The sequence below is a fragment of the Drosophila suzukii genome, chromosome 2R, assembly GCF_043229965.1.
Source record: "Drosophila suzukii chromosome 2R, CBGP_Dsuzu_IsoJpt1.0, whole genome shotgun sequence".
Classification (NCBI taxonomy): domain Eukaryota; kingdom Metazoa; phylum Arthropoda; class Insecta; order Diptera; family Drosophilidae; genus Drosophila; species Drosophila suzukii.
In genome coordinates, this window is record NC_092081.1 from 9,055,619 (window position 1) to 9,075,703 (window position 20,085).

General features: G+C 45.4%; 6 protein-coding genes across 9 annotated transcripts; 2 read left to right on the top strand and 4 right to left on the bottom strand.

Annotated features, from left to right (window-relative positions):
- The first annotated feature begins 1,005 nt into the window (after positions 1–1,005).
- nompA (no mechanoreceptor potential A) lies at positions 1,006–10,699 on the top strand. Of its 4 annotated transcripts, none has more exons than XM_070995120.1 (20): positions 1,006–1,127; positions 2,040–2,234; positions 2,516–2,863; positions 2,927–3,208; positions 3,268–3,400; positions 3,484–3,626; positions 3,804–3,990; positions 4,725–4,837; positions 4,931–5,191; positions 5,247–5,384; positions 6,160–6,954; positions 7,063–7,522; positions 7,605–7,786; positions 7,863–8,041; positions 8,211–8,350; positions 8,408–9,059; positions 9,123–9,292; positions 9,345–9,626; positions 9,706–9,896; positions 10,360–10,699. In XM_070995120.1, exons 2-20 carry the CDS (start codon positions 2,162–2,164, stop codon positions 10,374–10,376), a joined length of 4,746 nt encoding a protein of 1,581 aa, XP_070851221.1. In that variant the 5' UTR covers positions 1,006–1,127; positions 2,040–2,161; the 3' UTR covers positions 10,377–10,699. The 4 variants fall into 4 exon arrangements, with proteins under 4 accessions (XP_070851221.1, XP_016927830.3, XP_070851220.1 ...); XM_017072341.4 differs by having other exon boundaries at positions 9,706–9,831; XM_070995119.1 differs by lacking the exon at positions 10,360–10,699 and having other exon boundaries at positions 9,706–9,931.
- On the bottom strand, positions 9,892–10,209 carry LOC108008484 (uncharacterized). The gene is made up of 2 exons (XM_017072343.4): positions 10,134–10,209; positions 9,892–10,076 (listed from the first exon to the last, which is right to left on the bottom strand). The coding sequence occupies exons 1-2, from the start codon at positions 10,192–10,194 to the stop codon at positions 9,943–9,945; spliced, it is 195 nt and encodes a 64-aa protein (XP_016927832.3). The 5' UTR covers positions 10,195–10,209; the 3' UTR covers positions 9,892–9,942.
- A 310-nt stretch (positions 10,700–11,009) lies between the features above and the next one.
- On the bottom strand, positions 11,010–12,997 carry LOC108008410 (uncharacterized protein DDB_G0283357). Its single transcript, XM_017072256.4, has 2 exons — positions 12,778–12,997; positions 11,010–12,718 (listed from the first exon to the last, which is right to left on the bottom strand). Exons 1-2 carry the CDS (start codon positions 12,926–12,928, stop codon positions 11,349–11,351), a joined length of 1,521 nt encoding a protein of 506 aa, XP_016927745.3. The 5' UTR covers positions 12,929–12,997; the 3' UTR covers positions 11,010–11,348.
- A 191-nt stretch (positions 12,998–13,188) lies between these two features.
- dgt3 (dim gamma-tubulin 3) lies at positions 13,189–15,499 on the bottom strand. The gene is made up of 6 exons (XM_017072448.4): positions 15,367–15,499; positions 14,983–15,311; positions 14,456–14,818; positions 13,737–14,399; positions 13,500–13,677; positions 13,189–13,418 (listed from the first exon to the last, which is right to left on the bottom strand). Exons 1-6 carry the CDS (start codon positions 15,382–15,384, stop codon positions 13,275–13,277), a joined length of 1,695 nt encoding a protein of 564 aa, XP_016927937.3. The 5' UTR covers positions 15,385–15,499; the 3' UTR covers positions 13,189–13,274.
- A 345-nt stretch (positions 15,500–15,844) lies between these two features.
- Fpps (Farnesyl pyrophosphate synthase) lies at positions 15,845–17,813 on the top strand. The gene is made up of 6 exons (XM_017074940.4): positions 15,845–16,088; positions 16,367–16,461; positions 16,528–16,739; positions 16,798–17,159; positions 17,219–17,445; positions 17,502–17,813. Exons 1-6 carry the CDS (start codon positions 15,907–15,909, stop codon positions 17,681–17,683), a joined length of 1,260 nt encoding a protein of 419 aa, XP_016930429.3. The 5' UTR covers positions 15,845–15,906; the 3' UTR covers positions 17,684–17,813.
- On the bottom strand, positions 17,722–19,930 carry LOC108010115 (CWF19-like protein 1 homolog). Its single transcript, XM_017074939.4, has 8 exons — positions 19,797–19,930; positions 19,567–19,733; positions 19,178–19,509; positions 18,804–19,121; positions 18,635–18,743; positions 18,238–18,566; positions 18,023–18,180; positions 17,722–17,966 (listed from the first exon to the last, which is right to left on the bottom strand). The coding sequence occupies exons 1-8, from the start codon at positions 19,814–19,816 to the stop codon at positions 17,825–17,827; spliced, it is 1,575 nt and encodes a 524-aa protein (XP_016930428.3). The 5' UTR covers positions 19,817–19,930; the 3' UTR covers positions 17,722–17,824.
- Positions 19,931–20,085: the final 155 nt, after the last annotated feature.

Below are 20,085 nucleotides of genomic sequence, written 5' to 3' on the forward strand. Positions count from 1 at the left end.
TGTCATTATGTGCCATGTGCACATTCGGCCAGAACGAAAAGCTCCACCACTCTCACAACTCCAACAACACACCCAATTCCCAGGTGCGTGTACTAATACACCGAGAAAAAGTTAATCTGAAATTGAGTTTAGTTTCCATAAATGGCACATTATAATCTTTTCAACAGCTTCAAAGATAATCCGACTTTCATTTCTCAGAAATTCTCAAACATTATTATTCAAATTAGGAACTTACTTCTCTGAATTCATTTTTATCAAATCTTCAGATCAAAAATATTTTAGATCCTATGGAACTAGATCACAATGGCCAACTTCTCAATGACATGTTAAGGTTCTAGTAGTTATCTGTAACAGAAAATTAGCATAATATAACCTGATGTTGAGTAACTAAATGTATCTCAATGATAACGGTTAACATGGCATTGAGATTTCGGCGCTAGGGACCGCTTTCTTGTCAGCATGGTAAACTGTTAAAGAATATGTTTTAGAATCAAATGTTCTTAGGCTTTTTGGTTTAAAACCTACCTTCAGTTTAAGAAGCAGGAGGAAAGATTATTTTCTCATTTACATGAACACAAAGATCTAAACATCTATAATTTTGAATGTTTGGAAGATATTTAGATAACAGATCATGTATCTTCTTTTATATAGAACCAGATCCATAAAACTGTTTTCTGTGTGCCGGCGACTCCCCAATTTGGAGGGTGGAGTGGGTGGTTGGTTGGTTTTTCAAAGGGGGGTGGGCTTTTGTCAACTTCGGTCTGCTCGCCGCACTGATTAACATTTGAATGGCAATCCACGTAGGAGAGCATTTAGAACATTGTGTCCATGGCTCTTTGTTGCTGTCTCCACATCTAATTAATTCCCCTTTTCGACCATTGTTGCCATGGAGTCGGTGCCGCTGCCCCCGCTAATGGTAATCGCATTGGCAATTGCGATGGTAATGGTAATCGTAATGGTCCAACCACCGATCCGACTGCAGACCAGCGGCAAAGTAAGGTTCTCGAATTCAGTTTGTCGCGCCATATTCTAACGATCGGTCGGGTTCGGTCCCCAATAAACCATTTCTTCACATAAACGCTTCAGCTTTAATTTTTATTAAGAGGATATCCTTGTGGCTATAAACGGTATTCAAATTAATTAAGTGGTGGTAAACTGTGCCCTTGAAATCCGGACTATCGTTTTAAAGTGATTAAATGGTTCAACTGTAAAGATCTTATAAGAACTAACTTTTTGCTTTAAAGGATATCAGCATATCTTCCAGGACATTTGGTATAGACCAATGTGCAATATAAACAAATATTTTTCTAAGGATCTATATAGTTAGTGGTAAAACAAATAAACTGGACCAAGGATATCCAAGGACATTTATCTAAAAACCCTTCCTAACAATTGTGTTTTTAATCAGTGTAATCCTAAGAGTAGGATCTTTGAATTATTTTTAAAGGATCGCAATCTTATTAATTATTTTATAAGGACTATAAATATATAGTATGATTTTATTTAATATATTAGGATCCCTTAAGTGTTGAATTCCAAAACCTACCTTGATCATTATGATATCTTCCCTTAACAACTTTTTCTTGTCATAGCGAATTTCACAATTCTAGAAAAGCTGTCAAAATTTTAAAGCGACACTTTCCAAGTACAGCCACCACTTGAGGTCAATAGCTAACGTTTTCCGAAAACTCACTTCGCTTTTGTGCTGCGGCTGTGCGGAGAGCATAAAGAGTTGAGTGGACAATAAGCCGGAAGTGACATCCGGAGTTGCGGATCGATATGAGTCGAGCGACACGTAGCTTGGCTAGATTTTCGTTTAATGATCCAAATTCACGTTACGCATTGTGCACATTATGGCGGCAGAAAAGCAGAAATATATTTAACTATTCATGTGATTTTCCATTTTCCACCCGCCACACTTCTCGCGCGGGGAAATGCTCCCTATTGAGGTCGCATATTTCATGTCATTTTGTTAGCCAATGAACTAATTAGATCATGTCGGATAAACCAGCGCGACTAACCACGAATTCTGATTCCAGTTAAACGGCACGCAATAGTTTCGAAACCCAAAAGCCACCAAGTTGCGGCTAATAATGCCGCGATCAAGTTAGGAACCCCCGTCTGAAGCTATCTTAAATTGAATTATTGTGGATCATACAGAATGCGACCCAAAAAGGGATTACACCTGCTGCTGACGACCCTAGTTGTCGGTCTATGTCTCGGTAAAATTAATGGTAAGTAATCTATAATAAAAAAAGAACAATGTATAATTATATAATAAATGATAAGTACTTATACAAAATAAATGTAATATTCCATTTGTGTCATGTGGTTGTATCACATTGTATCATTTTATTAACTTAAGACTTAAATGTTACTTTTACTTTAATTATTTGATGTATAGGTATATATTTCTGTTGGAATATTAATATATTAAACTCAACAGTAGTTATAAATGGATTTACTTAGATTCCATACCCCCAGTGCTATTATAAAATCTTGTTTCCACGTGCAGGTCAAACCACCTGCAAGAACGGCTTAGGCCGAGTGCTCTACGAAAGATTGCCCAACCAGCAACTTCAGGGCTACGATGACGATGTGGTGAGGGATACGGCGCCACCATTCCGGGTGCTGGAAAAGTGTCAGGACTTATGTCTGCGGGATCGATCTGGCTCCAACAACCTGGTGCGCACCTGCACGAGCTTTGACTTCCAACCAGGCAGTCGGATCACTTCCTTTGGAGGAAACTCCGAATATGAAGAATCTCTGTGTTATCTGACCTCAGAGCAGGCGGGTCCCGAGGGCATTGGAAGCCTTATGCTGGTACCCAATAGTGTGCACTTCAACGAAATCTGCTTGACTTGTAAGTGGTTCTCAATATAAAAAGATAGAAACCATTTTTATATAATTTATCCAAAACACGTAGCCAGTCGACCGGAGAGGGAGTGCCCTAGCAGAAGATATGTCTTCGAGAGGCATCCCCGCAAGAAACTAAAGCTACCCATAAGTGATATCAAGGAGATCACGGCTGCTAATCGCTCGGATTGTGAGGACAAGTGTCTGAATGAGTTCTCCTTTGTTTGTCGATCGGCTAACTTTGACTCGACCATGCGATCCTGCACTTTGAGCAGATTCACCCGACGCACCCATCCCGAACTAATGGAAGACGATCCCAACTCCGATTACCTAGAGAACACCTGCCTAAATGGTTTGTTTTGATTATAGTACCAAAGTGCCCCTGAATTCACTCCCTGAACCATTGATTAGCCGAGCGACGATGCGATGGACTGGCCGTTTTTGTCAAGGAGGAGAACAAGCGCCTGGGTGGCCCCTTCGAGGTGGACATATTCAATAACATGACGCTGGAGGAGTGCCAGACCATGTGCCTGCGGGCCGAGAAGTAAGTCATATGCGTAATAGCTCTATTTCAGCGTCATTTGAGCTAATTGCACACACCGCATTCTGCGATCATCAATCCCGCAGATACTTTTGCCGCTCCGTGGAGTTTGACGACCAGAGTAAACAGTGTATCCTCTCCGAGGAGGACTCCATCTCGCAGAAGGATGACATTAGCATCAGCTCCAGTCCCACACACCATTTCTATGATCTTGTGTGCCTCGATAATCGTAAGTGGCTACTGTAAAGACCATCTCGTGAGAGTGGAGAAAAGTCAACAGCGACAACGAGATTATAGTGGTGCATCCCATCACAACGGTTGCATCCACTTCTTCCTCTACTTCCATCCCATCCCATACCGAGAATCTCTGTTTCTACGACCATGTTATGTTGTATTCCCGTTGCAGAACGAGCCAACGATTATCCAGATAACTCAGTTACCTCGCACCTCTTCTCCAGCGGCCGGCGGCCAGATACAGCATTCCAGCGGTACCGCAACTCCAGGCTGGGCGGCGAGTTTCACTCCGAGATCACGGGCCGTTCGCTGAGCGAGTGCCTGGACGAGTGTCTTCGCCAGACGAGCTTCCAGTGCAGGTGCGTTTTCTGCCTCGAACTCTACCGTTGCCATTCTCGTTTTGATACCCTGGTTGAAAGTATTCATTGTTCCTCAAAATTTTATACATATTTAAACATATTTTCATAACAGGCAATATTTGTAGGTTCGGATCTATAGTGAAGTTAGTTCATATAGGTCCGTATATTTAACTAATCGTAAGTTTTAAATGTAGAAAACTTTTAGAGCTTAGGCCCTACTTTTAGATTCACATGCTTATGGAATATTTTTCAAGATAAACTCTCATTCAACGAAAAGTTTATTAACAGTTTATTATCAAATATCTAGTGACCCTTATATATTTTGAGGTAGGTTTTGGTAGAACTGGTAATATGGTATAGGCTACTCTAAAGTAAGTGGTAAAATTTATAAATATTTCATTATGCTCCAGTGCAACTGTAATTATTTTGAAGTATACTAAATGTAAAATCTATAATTAGAAATTGGTCATGTAATCAAATATAAATTTGAAAATAAATTAATCCTATACTGAGTGTCTTTGACTAAAACCGATGATAGTTCTTTCATAACAATTAGATGTTGATATATAGATCTATACTAATCTATCATATGCTAATCACTATGAACCCTGGAAAGTTTATTTATAATACAAATACCAGGGTACTCCCATCTTCGACCTTCAAAAGCTATGCCAGCTTTCTGGTTCTCCTACTGCCTCACTAACCCAACCACTCTATCGTCTCGCAAATTACAGGTCTGCTGTGTACAGCGATCGTTTTCGTACTTGTCGCCTGAGTCGGTACAATCAAAAGGACGGCATGCGCATTATATACGATGCTGATTATGATTACTACGAGAATCTAATGTGTAAGTGGTTAGAGGAGGTGCTAATAGCGGGCCAGTAATCCCTGACTTGGCTGCTGGTTCCTTGGCTGACTCTAATTCTCTCCTATGTTGCAGTGAATGTGGTGGGCGGAGGCGCCGATGGCGATGGCAGTGGGCACAGTGGCAGCAGCGATGGCAAGCGACCCGGGGATCAGTCGGGCAGCAACTGGAGACAGCCTAATAAGCACGACGATCGCTACGGGTCGGGTGGGTCAACTGGCGGTGGTGGATCCCATGGCGGGACGGGATCTGGTGGCTCAAGATTGCCCCCAGGTGAGGGCGTCGACTATGGCAGGCCATACGATCGTTATCCGGACTTTGCTGGCAATGAATATGGTAGATGGTTATGATCTCTAAATTTACTTTTAATACTCTAATGAATCCTACTTAGATCGCAATCCTTATGGCGGAGCTGGCGGAGATCGCGATAGGGATCGCTATCCCCCAGATCGTTATGGCTCCCGATATCCCACTGGAGGCGATGGAATGGGCTATAACAGACCCTATGATCGTTTCCCTGATGATTATGGTAAGTTCTTATACTTTTTATACCCGTTACTCGTAGAGTAAAAGGGTATACTAGATTCGTCGGAAAGTATGTAACAGGCAGAAGGAAGCGTTTCCAACCCCATAAAGTATATATATTCTTGATCAGGATCACTAGCCGAGTCGATCTAGCCATGTCCGTCTGTCCGTCTGACCGTCTGTCCGTCTGTCCGTCTGTCCGTCTGTCCGGATGAACGCTGAGATCTCGGAAACTATGAGAGCTAGGCTATTGAGATTTGGCGTGCAGATTCCTGAGCTTCTTACGCAGCGCAAGTTTGTTTCAGTAGACTGCCACGCCCACTCTAACGCCCACAAACCGCCCAAAACTGTGGCTCCTACAGTTTTGATGCTAGATAGAAAATTTTAACTGAAATGTAATGTTCTCATCAATACCTATCGATTGACCCAAAAAAAGTTTGCGACGCCCACTTTAACGCCCACAAACCGCAAAAAAAAATTTTAACTGAAATGTATTGGTCTCGTCAATACCTATCGATTGATCCAAAAAAAATTTTGCCACGCCCACTCTAACGCCCATAACGCTTAAATCTGTATACCGCCGGTAGGTGGCGCATTTTAATCTCGCTTTGCTGCTTGCATATCTCCATTTAGCTGAGTAACGGGTATCTGATAGTCGAGGTACTCGACTATAGCGTTCTCCCTTGTTAAGATTCTATAACCCTTAATCTCACAACCTCAAAACGAGATCACCTTACTCTAATTCTACTGACAACTAATTCACTAACCCCCCACATCAGATCGGTACCCCATGGGTGCGGGTGTCAATGGCGATAGAGACCGCGATCGTGAGAGGGATCGAGATCGAGATCGCTATCCAGCCGCTGGCGATAGGGATCGATATCCAGGAGTTGGCGACAGGGATCGGTATCCTGGAACTGGCGACAGGGATCGTTATCCAGGCGATAGGGACAGAGATCGCTATCCGCACCCTTATCCGCCGGAACGTTATGCGGACAGATATGGAGACCGGCGTTATCCGGACAGGGAAAGAGATCGCGATCGTGACCGGTTGCCTTACCGTCCATTGCCCTATCCAGGAATCAATGACAATAGTCTAGCCAGCGATCTGCCGCACACCCGACCTTATCCCACCGACGATGATGCTCCCTTCCGCCCCTATGGAGGATATGGAGGAGGTCGCTATGGAGAAAATAGATACGACAGTCGTTATCCTCCTCGTTTTCCTCCTGGCCGCGAACGGGATCCCGTGGGCGGTTATACGGGCAGAGATGCTCCCGATAGCATTTTCCCGGACAGACGCTACCGGCCTTCGTCCATGGATTCTCCAAGGTATCCCTATCTGCCTGACTCTCGGGGACCACCGGGAAGATACGATGATATCGTACATAGCGCTAGGAGACCCGAACCCGATTCGGCCAAGCGATATCCACCAGCGCCAATTGCTCCCACAGGAAGTGCCAGCAAGTATGCCTCCACTCCGAACCGGTTTCCGGTAGGTAACGATCGTTATCCCATTGACATCTACAAATACGGCAATCGTCCGGGAGCCAATGATATTGGCAGACGACCTGGTAAGTACTTCGGGACGGGACTAACTAACTACCAACTCGTAACCCGTAACTTATATGGTGGCAAGTGGAGATGAGGAAATATCAATGCTAACTAGTTTACCCCCTTAGGCCTAGAACGTCCACCACCTCCTTTCTATGACTACGACTACGAAGAACGCTATGGTGATAGATACGGACCGTATGATCGAGAATACGATGGTCCGCCGGGCAGAAGACCTCCAAGTAGTGGTCCCTATGGACGCTATGATAGTCCCTTTAATCGTCCCTACGGTGGTAATGGCCTAGATGATCGTCCCCTTCCGTTGCCTGGGCTAGGACTATCCCATCCACCCACTCCCTACGGGGGAGGAGGAGGAGGTCATGTGGGTGTGGGCGTGGGTGTCAACTCGGGTCCACCGCGTCCTCCGATCACCCGCTGCGAGGAAAGCGATAATTTCAAGCAGATAGCCGCCAGGCACAAGATGCGTCGTCACTTTGTGCGACGAGCTCTGATCGTTCCGAGCCTCATCCAGTGCGAAAGGGAGTGCATCGAGAGTCGGGACTTTGTATGCCGCAGCTTCAACTACAGGTGGGTGGGGATGTGGCTAGCAGATACAAGATAAGCCGAACATGAGCCGCTACAAATTCACATTGTAAATTTCAATTTGTAGAGACTCTGCCGCCTCCAGCTACGAGGACAGAGATAGGGATCGGGATCGCGAGTCGCCGAACTGCGAGCTAAGTGACAGAGACTCAAGGGAGCTGGACATCCACGATCCGGGCACCTTCGACGCCTCCAACTATGACTTCTATGAGCGCAGCATCGGACGCAGTGATGGCGAGTGCATGGACGGTGGGTGGAGAGCCTATTGAAATGTAAATTTATCTTATCCAAATAAAATATATATTCCTCGCATGATCTGGGCTAGTCACGCAAACGTGTAACGAAGAGGGCATGGAGTTCACCATCCGAACACCGGAGGGTTTCTTGGGACGTATATACACCTATGGATTCTACGATCGCTGCTTCTTCCGTGGAAACGGAGGCACTGTCAATGTACTAAGGCTCAGCGGACCCCAGGGATATCCCGACTGTGGAACCCAGCGGGTAAGTTACTAATGTCATTGGAAAGGTATTATATATTTTAACAGATCTCTACCCTAATAATTAATCATACACATTTGTATAAAAAGCTTCCCAGAATTATCTCGAAACAGATCTCTAAAAAGATATATAGTTAGAAAACCGCTTATCATGAATCATGTATATTTTACAGTACGGTGACACTTTGACCAACATTGTGGTGGTTCAGTTCTCGGACAATGTGCAGACCAGCAGGGACAAGCGCTACAATCTGACCTGCATCTTCCGCGGTCCAGGAGAGGCGGTGGTTAGCTCTGGTTATATCGGAGCAGGGTAATAAGACACTTTTGCAAACGCCATAGTCTTCCACTTACACAGCTCACTTTTCAGATCCGGCAGTCCCATTCCTATAGAGTATCTGCCAGCGGAAAATACTCTTAGTTCTAAGGTGCGCTTGAGTATCCTCTACCAGGGCAGACCCACTACCACCATAGCTGTGGGTGATCCTCTGACCTTCCGGCTGGAGGCTCAGGATGGCTACAACCATGTGACCGACATATTCGCCACAAATGTGGTGGCCAGGGATCCATATTCCGGCCGCAGTATCCAACTAATAGATCGCTTTGGGTGCCCAGTAGATCCATTCGTGTTTCCTGAACTGGACAAACTGCGCGATGGTGACACTTTAGAAGCCCGCTTCAATGCCTTCAAGATACCCGAGTCCAACTTCTTGGTATTTGAGGCCACCGTCCGCTCTTGTCGCGAAGGATGCCAGCCTGCCTATTGTCCTGGGCCGGCGGGTCGTCAGGAACCTTCCTTTGGTCGCCGTCGAAGATCCCTGAACACCACCGAGGAACCCGAACCAGAGGCACTCGCTCTGGAGAGCAATAACCAAATGGAGGCTTCCACTTTGGATGAGGTCACCGTGGTAAACAGCACCACAGTAAGTGCAACTTTGGGACAAGCTCCTGGAAATGGTACCCAGTCGGGAGAGAAGACCAAGGAGACTGAGGAACCAGAACAAGTGCGGGAAATGATAGAGGTAAGTGGGATATGATATTATATTAAATGAGGCTGTTCACTAATGGTAATGGAATCGATTTAGGTCTTTGAAACCCGCGAAGAAATCGAGAAGGAATCATATCCCCGCAAGCTAGTGGCCCCGGTGGAGACTGTGTGCATGACTCCGGCCGAGTATCACGGTCTGATCACAGCCATTATACTGCTAATGATCCTGCTATTTAGCATCACGCTGGTGGCTGGTCTAGGATACAGGTAGGAACCATTCAACAGGCTCAAGATCAGTGCTAATTGGTACCTTTTCCAGACGCTACTGGAAATCCATCTCTAAGAACCGACTTGTGGACCGACACTCGCCGATCCATTCGCTTGGACACTCCCATTCCTCCATACGCACTCATGAGCGGTTCACCGAGATCGGACATATGCCCAACCTGACTGGAGGCGGAGGAGCAGGTGGAGGAGGAGGCGGTGGAGCAGGAGGTACTGGGGGCGGAGCCAATCAGAGCGCATCGAATCGGGCCTCAAACGCTTTTCGCACCAACATGTCCATGTTCGGCGGCTCATTACACAAGACATTTGCCACGGGGTGAGGAAAGGCTGTCCGCCAGACGAGTCGCCAATCGCCCAACCGGTCCACTTATATGGGGTGTTTTATGTCTTTACAGCAACTTGGCGCGCATGTGCCAGCTGCCAGTGATAAATCCCATGCGCACCACCAACCAGGGTAGTCACCAGTTCGAGGATCCCAGCGAGCCCATCTACACGGATCCCTCGCTTTTCGAGCGTTCCAGGCAAGTGCAGGGCCATAATGTAACAGATCCGAGAAAAGAAGAGTCCACGACCACCTATCGTAATTGTAAATATGTTCGCCATTTATTCCGATTTGTCTAACCGTCACGAGTCTACAAGGGTCTGCAGACGCAGAGGCCCACCTTGTTGCAAAGTCCATCCCGTCCTCCGGCTATTTGGCAATTGGTAGTGCACCAGTCGCCTTGCAACTGGCACAAGCCGTTGAACGTGGGCATATCACCTGTAACTAAACCAGAAGTTAACTCCCAAGTTGGGCACAATCTCCTATTTAAATCAAACTTACGTGCATGGGCACAGACTAAACAGACTAACAAAATAACCAGACAGAGGCGTAGGTATTCCATGCTGATGAGTTGTCAGATTCAGACTGAAAAGCTGGGAAGCTGGGTAGGCGATAAACCATATCAGCCGAATGAATCTTGAACTCATCCCTCTCCGCCGTTCTCTTGCGAAATATTTGGGATTGAATTAAGCTCACTGATTAAGGCCTCTTTGTGTTTCGTTTACAGATCGCTGCGAAGTCTGACCATGGTGGCCGAGTCCGAAGACAATCAGGAGGTCTGAGATCCAAACTCCAATCCTCCTGTGATTAGTTGTAAATAAGCTAAAGGTTCTAAACTCCAGTTAATCAAAGACAAACCGAAAAATATCCATACGCTAGCTAAATGCGTGGGACTCCGAAAGTTCGGTGGTCCATCAAGTAGCCTAAGAATCGCACCGCTGACCAGTATCCAAATATTATGATCTTATGCTATTTAACATAGTCTATCTAAGCCTAACAACAGAAAACACAATTATTCGCTATACCAGCTAAGATATGAAATGCAATAAAGCTTAAACTTATCCATATCACAGCAGACTTTCGTTCTGCCCGGAGGTATGCAAAAGCGGTCATTAATCAGCAGGATGCAATTGCAGTGCCACAGTGGCACATTGAGCGGCTTGCCATCCGAGGGTTAACGAGCTAGGCCAATTGCCAGTTGCAGTGGCAGTTTCCGTTGCAGACAGTAGCCGGCGGGGATTTGTGGTTTAAGTTGAAGTCCTCTATGCAAGCAACTAGAGGTTCGGTCAGAGGCCGCACATAAATCAAGCAACAGGGCTGCTACTTAAAGTAACTGAAAATAAACCTGTGCTGCTTAGTAGGTCACAAAGCTTTACATATCATTATTAACTCTTTCTTTTTAATTTGCAACTCTTTTTTCGCTTAGAAAGACTGCAGTACAGTTTAGTTAACACTTTTTAATAAATTAAAACCACTCAATACTTCTTAAACGTAAATATATAAATTAATGCAGATAGGGAATCCCAATTGTTCTGATTGCTGGCCTTGACTAGCACAGTTGAATAGTGTTTGATAGGACAGCTTTGCAAATGCCTTCTTGGTGGGATCTTGGGACCAACGCAACCCAATAATCTGGCTGAACCATAGGACGTCTACCAGCTAACATAAGTTACGGATTATAGATTACATTATTTACAGAACTTAGTGTCTAGACCTTTAGTCGTCGAAGAATAGTATTTCTAGTATTCGCTTTTGTGCACTCTTCTTGCGCTCCTTGTTCATCTTGAGAAGCTCTGTGGTGACCAACTCTCCAAGCAGATGCTCCGATAATCGCTGCACGCCCGGATGATTGGGCGGCGCCTGGAATTTCCCGAAGTTTGAGGGGTGTGAACCGCTGGCCTGGTGTGGAAACTGCTGGTACAACTGGAATAGGAAGTCCGTGTTTGACGGAAACATGTTCTGGTGCTGTTGTTGCTGCTGATTGTTATGGATGTTATTGCCACCGCTGGTATTGTTGCTCCCGCTATTATTGCTGGTGTTATTTCCATTTCCATTGCCCCGCTGCATGGGCATAGAATTACTGTAGTGGTTCTCCTGCTGCATCAATACCTGCGGCTCCAGTAGATCATGGCTATTGTCGTCGGAATCGTCATCCGATTCGTTGCCAAAGTGGCTACCATTGCTGGTCATCTGGTTGTGACCACTGCCATTGAGCTGAACACGGGGTTTTTTCATGTGGAAATTGCTTGATGCCGACGAGTCCAAATCGTCGCCCTTAGGGTTGTAGACGTGTGGCTGTTGCATTTGCAGGTTCGAGTTGTTGCTGATGGAAGCGCCTACGGCGTTGGAAGAGGAATGTACCACCGGAAGCTGCTGACCAGATGCCGGAGACTGTTGCTGAGCCGCCTGCTGTTGGTGTTGTTGCTGTTGTTGATGCTGCTGAGGATGATGCGTGCTGGCTCCGATTCCTTGCAGCGGAGATGAGAGTGGTGATTTCATCGAGGACGAGGTTGAGGTCAGGCTGCCGGCGCTGTTCTGGGCCCCGTTTACGCCCACGGAGCCATCTTTGTACTGATCCTGGTAGCCCTGCGAGGAGTCGGCCATCACAGCCGCTACGGCCGCCGCCTGTTGCTGTATTTGTGACTGTGAGATGTGCTGCAGCTGCTGTGAGGCGACGGCTGCCGCAAAGTCCCTGAAGACCTGATCCGCCTCGATCTTCACCTGGCCATTGACGTTTTCCAGCGCCGAAGCTGCGGCGGTGCTAAGAGCACTCATGGCATGCTGCTGATCCGGCTGGTGGTAGTGGTGGCTTTGACCCGAGCTGCCAAACTGTGCTACATTTTTCATGGAGCCATTTGACTTGTCCACCTGGTATTCGTTGTAGCTAGAGCTGTTGGCCGACTGCGGAGACGTTAGGAAGTTCGGCACATGGCGGTACGACTTGCGTGGCTGTATGTGCTGGTCCAGGAACTTCATCTTCTCCAGGTAGGGGCGCGACAGGTGTTCGTAGACGGGCGGATCGCCCTGCTTCCGCTGCGAGACGTAACGTTCGCGCAGGTACTTCCAGCGCTTCTTGCACGTGTCCACTGCAAAGGAGGACAACATTAAGATACAAGGTCTGGCCGGAGGAGCTCCCGTGCCTCACCGTCCGTGCGCAGCTTCATCGCAATCAGCTGCCAGGCCTCGTCCTTCGTCTCGTACTTGCCGCCATTGGCGCCGCCGTTTAGGTAGTACTTCTGCCGGTTGTAGATCACTCCGTGCTGCGCCACCTCGTCAATTAGCTGCTCGTCCATCATGTTATTCTAATTCGCGTTTTTAGCTGCCAATTTACCTTTGGTGTATGTCAGGCCATTTCCAACACTGGCTTGGAGGCAGCGCGGCAGTGTGACCAAAGCGCGGGAATCGTTGTGTTTTTATTTTTAAAGTAACAGCTTAAAAAAAAATTTTTTTTTTATATAATTTTTTGTACCTAATAAAATAATTTAAGAAACTTAATAATCTATATTTTTTATTTTTGTGATGTTAACTGATCCAAAGTCATCAGATATAACTTAGATTTCAAATTATTACAATGTACTTTTATTGAAATAATTTTTTAATAATTTAAACTTTATTTGCGGACTAGTTCATTATCAACTAAATTTATTTGCGCTGCAGACCGCCACCAGGGCGGATCACACCGGCGGCTGCCTTTTTAACCTCATCGATTGCATGCATCATGCGATGCGGCTCAGTGAGGAACCATATCCAAAGGACGACGCTATAGCGCCACAGTTTATCCTTTTCCTGAAACGTCCGAAATAAATAAAAATAAATTTCAAACGTTGCACGACATGATTCTATAACCTTAGAAAAAAGCTGACTTACAATGCGGCCGACAACGTTTTCGAGGAAATCTGTCCGCAAGGATCGCACGGCTTCATCAAGACGATTTTGTTGCTGGGTGACATTGTAAATGGCGCTCAAGTATCGGACATTCTCAAACATGGGCCTTTCAATGGGGGAATCATAGACAAAAGGCCGCAAGGTCTGCTCCAAACGCTTGCTGTGGGAAAGGGTAAAGAGTTAATGAGATACATATGTATTGTGTATGTTCCAACTCACAGTTCTGCCAATTGATCCTGGGCAGCCACACAGGACTTTTTCTGCATGCTCTGAAAGGAATACGAGAGCAGACGGCCGAACTTTTCGTATTCAAAAAGACAAGCCTTGGCCTCGCCAGCCTTTATGTTCTGTCCCAAATGGGCCGACAGCAGATTGGCAATCTCCTGCACAAACGGGGCGCAAATGCCCTGGTAGCTGGCATTGATGGAACGCATTGTCTGAATCCTCTGCCAGGTGGTCTGCGCTTGGTTATGCAGCTCCTCCGAAGTGTCCAGGCAGTTACGCTTCTTGTCACAGTCCAGCTGAATCGCAATCCACAACAGTTCCGCATTGGACAGAGCATCCGATATGATTTTGGTCAGCTTCTTGTCACTCTCGTGGCGCCGAACAGCTCGATCTAGCTTGAGTTTGGTATTCTCGTAGAGTACGAGTTCAATACGCCGCTGGGTATGCTGCTGAATGTGAATAGTAAGATCGTTTAAGAGGGTATCGAAAATGTTGCTCAGCTGATGATCGTTAAGTAGCTGCAAATCGTGCATTTCGCGCGTCATATCAGCCAAACTGAGGCAGTGTATATGGCTGAGATCCAGCTGATCTATTAGAGCCTGCGTGGCCTTGGCCTTGGCTTTGGTCCTTATATAGGATAGGGCATAAAACTGGATGCTGCAAGGTAAGTTCGTGTGAGTTTACTTCTTATGTCATGGGATGTCTAAGATTACCCATGTTGCAAATCCTCCAGCTTGGCCTTCTCCTGCAGAAGATCTGCCTCTGCGCTCTGAAACTCATCATAGTCCTGGATCTTGAAGTTTTCCTTCACATACAGAGTAAAGTATTGCATGAACGAGTCGCACTTGTGGAAGTACTGCTCCAGTGGCAGTTGATGCATGAAGAGTGGCGGCGACTGCTGGGAGGTGAAGGCCTTCTTGGCCTCGCTGCTTAGCCGACAGTTCTCCCGCTGCAATTCCTCCAGTTGCTTGGCCTTGGACTGACATTCGGATATCAGATCCTTCTCCCTTAGTTGCAGCTCGGCGGCAGCGCACTCAACTTCGCTCAGGTGGTTATTTATGGAGTTCTTTGTATTTCTGCAAAGGTAGGATGTAGTAATAGGTAATCAGGATGTTTTCAGAGGATTTCGAATATCTAGGATCTTGAGAGTAAGCGTTTCCATGGAACTAGTAGTTTAAGATTAGTTCGACTGTAAATACATAAACTCCTAAAAACCAGGCCCAGGATACAAATCTCTTACATCATGTCCTCCAGGAGCGTGGCATAATCCCTAGACGCCTCCTCGATCGCTTCAATCCCCATGCTCAGAGCGTCCACATCCTGCTGCTTGTAACTCAGAAGACCAGGGCTCTCCGAGTCGATCTGCAGCAACTTCAACTCCCGTTCCGTTTTACTTAGCCACTCCTCTCGACGCTGCATCTCCTCCGCCTCCAGAGACTGTCGCTCCGTGAGGATATTCGCATCCGTGATGTTCCCCGAGAGGAACTTAAAAAACTGCTCCATCTGCTCATCGTAGAGGATCCACTGGTTCGAGCTGTCCACGCCCAGCTTCTTGAAAAACTCCGAGTTCTGATTGGGAGGACTTATAAATGCAAGTTTAATTAAATTATTTGATCGAACCTACGCTCAGCAGATCGCCCATATTTAAAAAAATGACAACACAAGCTGACTGCCTATCGATAGTACCGAGGGATTCTGGCGTCGCTACTAGTGATAACACTTTTCTTAGTTACTTTGAATCGATTTAATTATTTAAAAAGCAATAGTTACATATGTCTATTTAAATGTTTTCTATTTACTTGATATAGGTTCTAACCTATTGCTAGGCTAAAAGCAATGGAATCATAAAAGTTTTTGTCGAAAATTTTAGAAATCTTATAAATTATTAAGGTATGCTTTGTATGCTAGGATTGTTGAATTGCTGTTCTTTTTTAAGTATCAAATCATCGTTGATTAATTAGTTTTAAAGAAACTTAGCATCAATTGAATCAAAAAATTCCTAAAGCGTCAGCAAAATTTTAGCTATAAAAAGTAGCTAAGAAACCGTTACTTTATAAGTTGTATTTTAGGTAACATTTAAAAGTTTATTCATAAATCGCACTCCGGGCACACTGGCAGTAGTTCAATTTTATGTTTAGTTACCAGCTGCGAATTGTGAATTAAGATGTTTAAACTGGCTCGTATGCTCCTGCCGCAGCAGCGGATGCTCGCCAACCCGCTGCGTCTGCAGCGCCTGATCTCCACCAGCGACGAGGTCAACTCGGAGCCCATCCTTAAATCCATGGAAACCATTGGCGGCCTCCCCACCAAACTGGTCAACGAGCAGAAGCTGAAGAAGACAAGCAGGTAATCAACCTACCGGTTCTCGCACTTGACCTTTGCTTTGCCCGTTTGTTTTGTTTACGTTTCGACCGGTATGGTATGCATGTATCGGATGCCTGATTTGGGCGTGATTTCGGATGCGGAATTTCGTGGTACATATCTCTGTTTTCTGTGGGGGAGAAAGTTTGTATTGTACCGTACCCACTTATGCAGTCACGTAGACCAAAGACGAATGAATGTGTGTGTATTTGTGGCTTTGTTAGTTCTGCAACTCTATTGTTTCCACTTTTTGTTGTCCATAGAACCTTATCGACGCTCCAAAATCACTCCGTTCCCATTGCTGCTCGCGTCACGGTGTCGAAAGATGAGAGTCGCGACTTTATGGCCGTGTTCCCAGGTAAGCTGCCTTCATTTATGCCAATTATCATGCAAATACTAGTGCTAATTCTATTCCGATTTGCAGATCTTGTGCGTGACATCACCACCGTGACAAAGAACTATAATTGCAACGATGCGGCCAAGTGGTTCGCCCAGGTCCTGCAGTACAATGTGCCCCGGGGCAAAAAGAACAGGGGCATCCTCACCGTTCTGACGTATAAGAATCTGGTTCCCGCCCAGGATCTGACGCCCGAGAACATAAAACTCGCTCAGTATCTGGGCTGGTGTGTGGAAATGGTAGGAATCTAGTGTACAAAGGTGTTCCTAAAATTTCTAAAATATATTGCACCTGTAGCTCCAGAGCTTCTTCATCATCTCCGACGATGTGATGGACAACAGCACCACCAGACGCGGTCAACCCTGCTGGCACAAGGTGGAGAACGTTGGCATGACCGCCATCAACGATGCCCTCATGATCGAAAACGCCATGTATGCCATTCTGAAAATGCATTTCAGTCACTTAGACTGCTACGTGGCCCTAATGGAGCTATTCCACGAAATCACATACATCACCACCTGCGGACAATCGTTGGACCAGCTGAATTCGAACCGCTGTGTCTCGGAATTCACCATGGAAAACTACAAAGCGATTGTGGAAAACAAGACTGCCTATTACACATTCTACCTTCCATTTGCCATCGCCTTACACTTGGCTGGGTGGGTCATAATTCTCATTTCTTAGATTTCACTTACTAATCCTGTGTTCTTTTGTTTAGCTACAAGGACGCCGAGGCCTTCCGGCAATCAAAGACCATTCTCCTAGAAATGGGAAACTTTTTCCAGGTACAAGACGATTTCCTTGACTGCTTTGGTAACCCGGAAGTGACCGGCAAAATCGGGACTGATATTCAAGACAACAAGTGTTCCTGGCTGGCAGTGGTGGCCATGCAGCGAGCCAATGTGGAGCAAAAGCAAATCATGATCGATTGCTATGGTAAAGAAGGTAAGGGTACCTAGTTAGGTATTAGAGTAAGTTATTAACTATTAGTTAACTTGCAGATCCAGCTAAAGTTGAACGCGTCAAGGAGCTTTACAAGGAACTGGGACTGCCATCCACATATGCCATTTTTGAGGAGGAATCCTACAACATGATTAAAACTCACATACAACAAACCTCTCGCGGGGTGCCTCACCAAACCTTCCTGCAAATTCTCAACAAGATCTATCAACGTGACTCCTAAATTTCTCGATTGCGTCGACATAACGAATACGTTTTAAATTAAACTGTAGTTTAAGCATTTATATTGATGAACTGTTAGCTTGGGCTCAGCAAATACAACCGAAATGAAATTTTTACTATACATACATAAAGCATATTTTGTTTAATCGTCTGTAAAATCAAAAGGTGCAAAGGCCTTTCGGAAATCTTCAACATACGATATTTCTTCTTCCTTGTCGAGCAGGCAATCCTTCCAGTTGACTTTCTCATCGCAGTTCAGTAGATTTTCAGAACAGAATACGTCCCTGGAAATATGCGATTAGTGAAGCAGTTGTCAAAACAAAATATAAAGGTAGCGCACCTGGCAAAGTGAATGGGAAAATGTTTCATTTGCCGCGTTATAAGAGTAGTATCGTCGGGCAACTCAGCCAGGAAATATGGTCCCATTTCCGGAAGCATTTTTTCAGAGTCCAATGCCGGCAAGGTCTCGAATTCCAGATTGAATTCCTCCGCTTTGTCCTGAAATGTAGAAATATGAGTAATACATTTTATTATAGACTGTTTCTGTAATTATACCTCAAAACTATGTTTTATCTTCCAGGCATAGCCTTCTTCAAAGCCAAGTGCATTGATCTGCAGGTGAACAGACTTGTAATGCCGCTCAGTAAAGCACACAACTTGTCCCAAGGTTTTGAAGAACTTTCGTAAGGCTGCCTTGAACTTATTTAGCTCCTCCCAATCATCTGGACTGAGTTGAGCAGCGCAGGGCACATGTTTGGTGGACAATATCATGACATGATGTTTGTTGATGGGTCCTTTAGCCAGAGCTAGATAAAAGTGTTCGCCCACAGTGATAATAAGATGTTTTTCCACATCAGGTGAGGACAAACAGAACCAGCATTTATCTACATATGTGGAAAGAAGAATGTATCAATAGTTATCACCTAGTTGAATAATGAACAAGAACACAAACCTTGCTCAATCTGAGGAATTCTTGGGCGCTTATCCCTTCTGTTATTATCGCCGCTTTGGCGCTTACGACTGCCGCCATCCATGTCATAGAAATATTGTCGATTTTCGGACTGAATATGAATGCACTTTGAATAAGTATGTTGAATAAAGAAGATTTGATGATTACCTACCGAGTCATTTTTGTTGATGGCTCCGCCCAAGTCCAAACCTATAAAAGGACAAGGGATTTCGTTGGTGGTCTTCTGCACCAGGTCCAGTAGACGAGACTTGTCCACTGGCTTAAGACTGAGTGCGTAAATGTACTTGGCTTTTTCAGCATTTCCCACTTCCGCAAGGGAAATAAAGCGAGTGCACAGCTCAAACTGCGTGGTCTCGTCCTTGGGCATCCGAAAAGGAGCGCTTTCGTAGTGGGTTCCATTGATGGCACAGAAGTGATACCGCGGCTTTATCTCACGGCAGAGAAATGACACCAACTTAGAGGCAGTGGCCTGGAAAGAGGGATTGCTCAGATACACCGATATGGGGACTCCAGAGCAAAACATACGTTTTCCTTCTCCTGCATGCCGAATGGCCACTGGGAAGTGAGCAGAACATCCACTCCTCGGTACTCCGTAGAACAGTTTTTGGACACCAAACAGGAGTTCCTCACGGCAATGACATCGGCTTTGTTGAACTCGTGCTCCGAGCCAGAGGAATCCGCAGTCCCCGCTGCCTCCAAGCCACTTAAGTAGGCTATTTTGACACCACTGCTCAGAGTGTAGACTCCACGTCGGCCGAGGTATGTAAGATTGGTGCAGATTTCACCATCGGCCAGATTTTCAAAGTATTTCCTATGATCCTTCGAGTTGGGGCCAAGGATATAGGTGGGCACGGTAACTGGGAATATGGAGATTATATAGACAGTGGCACATTTTTATATTCCACTATACTTACTATGTTTGAATCCATTTTTGTAGGCTATTAGCTCCTCGTTTTGTTTGTCCTCGCCGAAAAAGTCACCCACACAGCATAGGATTTCAAAGGGTCCCGCCTTTTTGTTGACCTGCTCCACGCGCTGGAAGAGTTGCTTGAACCGACCCCGCACATCGCCCACAACTAAGCTAGGATGAAAAAGCAATATTAAATCTTTAATTCATGTTTTATTCCACTATTTATTTACTCACATTTTGGTGCCCGCGTCCATGGTTATCGATAACTGAGAAATCGATTACTAATTTGATTAATATTTCTTATAGGGCTGCCAACTGGTTGCATTGAAAGGCGGCATAAATCAAAGTTTATATATCTTTTGCTTATTTATTATTACAGACTTAGTAAAGTTCTAACAATGCTATTACTTTATCATAATCTATATTAACAAAATTAAATTGTAATTATCGCAGTTACAACTCGTTTCGAGCACCATGACACACTTAGAACCGAAATCCCCAGCTTTATTTTTTTCGGCAATTG

What these genes read in the sequence shown, in the direction of transcription:
- nompA (XM_070995119.1), top strand. Translation starts at nt 2,162, where the DNA reads ATGCGACCCAAAAAGGGATTACACCTGCTGCTGACGACCCTAGTTGTC. An exon ending in CAACGAAATCTGCTTGACTT is followed by an intron (nt 2,864 to 2,926) that starts GTAAGTGGTTCT and finishes CAAAACACGTAG; the next exon opens with CCAGTCGACCGGAGAGGGAG. An exon ending in TGATGGCGAGTGCATGGACG is followed by an intron (nt 7,787 to 7,862) that starts GTGGGTGGAGAG and finishes GATCTGGGCTAG; the next exon opens with TCACGCAAACGTGTAACGAA.
- LOC108008484 (XM_017072343.4), bottom strand. Translation starts at nt 10,194, where the DNA reads ATGGAATACCTACGCCTCTGTCTGGTTATTTTGTTAGTCTGTTTAGTC. An exon ending in TTTAGTCTGTGCCCATGCAC is followed by an intron (nt 10,077 to 10,133) that starts GTAAGTTTGATT and finishes CTTCTGGTTTAG; the next exon opens with TTACAGGTGATATGCCCACG.
- LOC108008410 (XM_017072256.4), bottom strand. Translation starts at nt 12,928, where the DNA reads ATGATGGACGAGCAGCTAATTGACGAGGTGGCGCAGCACGGAGTGATC. An exon ending in GATGAAGCTGCGCACGGACG is followed by an intron (nt 12,719 to 12,777) that starts GTGAGGCACGGG and finishes CCTCCTTTGCAG; the next exon opens with TGGACACGTGCAAGAAGCGC.
- dgt3 (XM_017072448.4), bottom strand. An exon ending in CAGGATCAATTGGCAGAACT is followed by an intron (nt 13,678 to 13,736) that starts GTGAGTTGGAAC and finishes CCTTTCCCACAG; the next exon opens with CAAGCGTTTGGAGCAGACCT. An exon ending in AAAACGTTGTCGGCCGCATT is followed by an intron (nt 13,419 to 13,499) that starts GTAAGTCAGCTT and finishes CGGACGTTTCAG; the next exon opens with GAAAAGGATAAACTGTGGCG.
- Fpps (XM_017074940.4), top strand. Translation starts at nt 15,907, where the DNA reads ATGTTTAAACTGGCTCGTATGCTCCTGCCGCAGCAGCGGATGCTCGCC. An exon ending in ATCGCCTTACACTTGGCTGG is followed by an intron (nt 17,160 to 17,218) that starts GTGGGTCATAAT and finishes TCTTTTGTTTAG; the next exon opens with CTACAAGGACGCCGAGGCCT. An exon ending in CGATTGCTATGGTAAAGAAG is followed by an intron (nt 17,446 to 17,501) that starts GTAAGGGTACCT and finishes GTTAACTTGCAG; the next exon opens with ATCCAGCTAAAGTTGAACGC.
- LOC108010115 (XM_017074939.4), bottom strand. Translation starts at nt 19,816, where the DNA reads ATGGACGCGGGCACCAAAAT. An exon ending in ATGGACGCGGGCACCAAAAT is followed by an intron (nt 19,734 to 19,796) that starts GTGAGTAAATAA and finishes TTTTCATCCTAG; the next exon opens with CTTAGTTGTGGGCGATGTGC. An exon ending in AATTCCTCAGATTGAGCAAG is followed by an intron (nt 18,567 to 18,634) that starts GTTTGTGTTCTT and finishes CCACATATGTAG; the next exon opens with ATAAATGCTGGTTCTGTTTG.